We start from the raw sequence: 3,179 nt of genomic DNA, 5'->3' as shown, positions 1-3,179 counted from the left end.
TCCGGGTTCCATCTCGGCTACTCAGGATTGGCTCCTGTACGAGGGCGGGGCCTCGCTGCAACTTTTATTGCGACCTCGCGGCACTCGACAGCCAATGAGAAGAGTTGATGCGCTTGCGTCATCAATGAGGTATCGCGAGAGAAGGAGAAGCTGTTACTCTCCCGCCTAATTCGGGTTTACCAACAAGCTGGTTCTGAGACGCCATCCCCGGCGGTGCTGTTGCTTTTTGTGTCGTGATTGTCCCTCCTTCTTCCCGGGTAAAAGCCAGCCTCGGGTCCTCAGGGTGGGGCTGTGGAGAGTCCAGGTGTGGGGTAATTTGCGAGTTGCTTCCTCTGTCTGTGGCGTCGCGGGCGGAAGCCCAGAGAGTACTGACTTTGTGCGAAGAATGGGCCGAGTAGGCTAGGGAGGAGCTTGGAGGTTCCGCGAGTTTTGTGGTGCGGGCGCGCTGAGGTTTGGGATCCTCACCGAACCGGCGATTTGGGCGTGGGAGGGGTCGTTCCACGGTGGCAGACTCTCCTCCTCGAAAGTGAAAGTAAAGTCGCTCTGTAGTGTCCGACTCTTTGCGACCCCGTGGACTGTAGCCTACTAGGCTCCTCCGGCTGCTGCTGCTAAGTCGTTTCAGTCGTGTCCGACTGCGTGCGACCCCATAGACAGCAGCCCACCAGGCTCCCCCGTCCCTGGGATTCTCCAGGCAAGAACACTGGAGTGGGTTGCCATTTCCTTCTCCCAGGCTCCTCCGGGTATTTTCCTTCAACGACGTATTTTTGTTTATTCAAACGTGGACCTCATGTCCTTTCAAAACAAGCCCGTGTCTTTAAAATAATTCTGTGTTTAAGCAGGAAATACAGGATCTCCTTAGGCTCCAGAGTAGCCCTTGCATGCAACTTTAACATTTCTGTTCAGAGTTATTCGTGTGCTAAACCGGAAGTATTGTGTGACTCTTTTGCCCATTCATTTAACAAATATTAGCTTCCCACAGGGCACGCAAAAGGAGCTAGGGGAGTTTAATTATAGTGGTAAAACTGGAGTGGCACTGGAGACACGTTATTTTTTTTGTTAACATTAAAAATGAAAATATAGTAGGTGCTTAAGTGAAAATGAGACTCTTTCAGAATTGCCAGTCTGCATTTAAAAAATATGTTTTAAATAAAATTTTGTTTCAGAATTTATAATCGAGTGAGTTTTCTGACCTATTTTGAGCACCGGACCCAAGGGTACTTGGAGAAGGAACTGGTCTCGGAGGAGGTGGACTGACCATAGAAATGAGTCCTGCGGATGCCCTGTAAGCACCTTTCTTCCGAAATATTTGTTGGTTTGCGTTTCTACCAAATAGCCTGTCGACTATGTTCACCATAAAAGAAAACTTATTTAGTAAATAAAGAGCTTGCATGAACACAAGTGTTAGTCGTCAAAAAAAGTATTTGGAATGGTTAACAATTCATACTGTATGTTTATTAATTAAAGATAATATGCAGCAGTAGATTGGGGTTTTGCAGTAGATTGGCATATTGCTGTATAAATTTATGTTCTTAGGTTTTTGTCTTAAACTTGAAGCTATAAATATTCTTGAACTAAGTCTTACTAGCTAATGCAAGTCTTTTAGAGCACATTTTTAGAGGGATAAATTGCCCTGGTACTGAATAAATTGCAAATGAATCTGACTAAAATGAAAATAAATAAAAGAACTAGGAAAAGTAATGTGGGAAAAGCTTTTAACTTGGAGTCTTTCATCCTGGTTTTAATTTCTTGATTAGTATTGTTTGACCCTGAGCAAGTTAGCAAGCCTTTAAACTTCACCTCAATTTCTTCATTTGTATCAAGTTAAAATGATAAATTTTCGTATTTAAATGAAAAAACTCAAGTGAAAATACTTTAGAAATTGCTGTGGAAGTCTGGATAGTAATGTGATTTGAAAGTATTCTGACTAAATCTGTATGTATATAGCAGTCAGAACTGCGTATCATTTTCTGGAAATTTCTCTTGTGTATAAAGATTTGAATTTTAGAGATAAATAAAAGTTTGTTTTTAAGTTCGTATGTTTTAGTGAAAACAGCCTGAATTTTAATCCTGGCTTTTAGTACCATTTCTACCATTCTGTTTCATGATTCAGAAACAATAATACCTAACCTCTTTACATGTGAGAGTTGAGATGAGATCAGAGATACCAAATTATTTTAAAGACAGTTAAAAAGTCACATTAAGTTTAAGAGAATGTTAATAATTATCATATTGCTGCTTCACATGAAAGTATTGAATCTTTGGAGTACTACCAAATTTAAATGGCATTGTAAACTTGGCCAGATTTGTTAATGGGAAGCTAACTTTGTATGGAGAGTAGTCAAGCAGGGACCTGGATGTAAGTTACTAGCTTATTAGAATAGAAGTCTACTTATAAAATAAGAGGAGTGCTTTTTAAATTAACTAGTTAATTCTGATTTTCCTGGAAAAGTGCAAAGTAGATAAATAGCAAGTTTAGATACTGGGATCAAATTCTGTTAGATTTTTGCTGTGGAACAGAGTAGGAAAATAAACTTTCAAATCCAGGTTACATATGAGTGTATAAAACTGCTTGTAACATGGTTATATATTTTTGAAGCAGTTACAGAGCCTTTTAAAAAGTGTGTATATATTCTACATTGTATTAGTGGTAGGAAGATTGTGATGTTAATAAATTAAATGCTTCAAATTTTCAGATCTTGTTTAGAGCTGGAAAAATAATTTTATTTCATAATTGCTATTTTATAGATTTAATTTAGATTTTTTTTTTAGATTTTAGGTTAGATGTTCAGTTTGCTTGAACATTCTTTCAATGAATTATATTGAAGTGTTTCTTCTTTTTAAATACAGCGATGATGAAAACACATTTAAAATCTTGGTTGCAACGGATATTCATCTGGGATTTATGGAAAAAGATGCTGTGAGAGGAAATGATACATTTGTAACACTTGATGAAATTTTAAGACTTGCCCAGGAAAATGATGTGAGTTTGGTTTGCATTTTTGCAGTTTCTACCAAGTTCCTATACTTACTGTTTTTCCTTTTAGAGTTTTGTTTCATATATTCTTGTGCTCAGAGTGCCTGCTTAAATATAAGTATGCTAAAAGTCCAAATCAGATTTCGTGTGCCTTATTCTCTGAATTCAAGTAGGAGTGACTTTCGTAAATAGTCTGTAAAAATTT

General features: G+C 38.3%; 1 protein-coding gene across 3 annotated transcripts in view; it reads left to right on the top strand.

Moving 5' to 3' along the window:
• Window positions 1–143: 143 nt before the first annotated feature.
• The window catches only part of MRE11 (MRE11 homolog, double strand break repair nuclease), a 73,408-nt gene continuing 70,372 nt past the window's right edge, over window positions 144–3,179 (top strand). Inside the window, exons 1-3 of one of the 3 annotated variants that reach the window (NM_001192605.1) lie at window positions 144–257; window positions 1,164–1,282; window positions 2,848–2,980. In NM_001192605.1, the coding sequence (NP_001179534.1) occupies window positions 1,263–1,282; window positions 2,848–2,980 (153 nt within the window). In that variant the 5' untranslated portion in view covers window positions 144–257; window positions 1,164–1,262. Of the gene's footprint in view, window positions 305–1,163; window positions 1,283–2,847; window positions 2,981–3,179 lie in introns of all 3 variants that reach the window. The other 2 variants (XM_059874752.1, XM_059874753.1) reach the window with 2 other exon arrangements.

Source organism: Bos taurus, chromosome 15 (assembly GCF_002263795.3).
Source record: "Bos taurus isolate L1 Dominette 01449 registration number 42190680 breed Hereford chromosome 15, ARS-UCD2.0, whole genome shotgun sequence".
Classification (NCBI taxonomy): domain Eukaryota; kingdom Metazoa; phylum Chordata; class Mammalia; order Artiodactyla; family Bovidae; genus Bos; species Bos taurus.
This window is presented reverse-complemented; position numbering and strand designations above follow the sequence as displayed.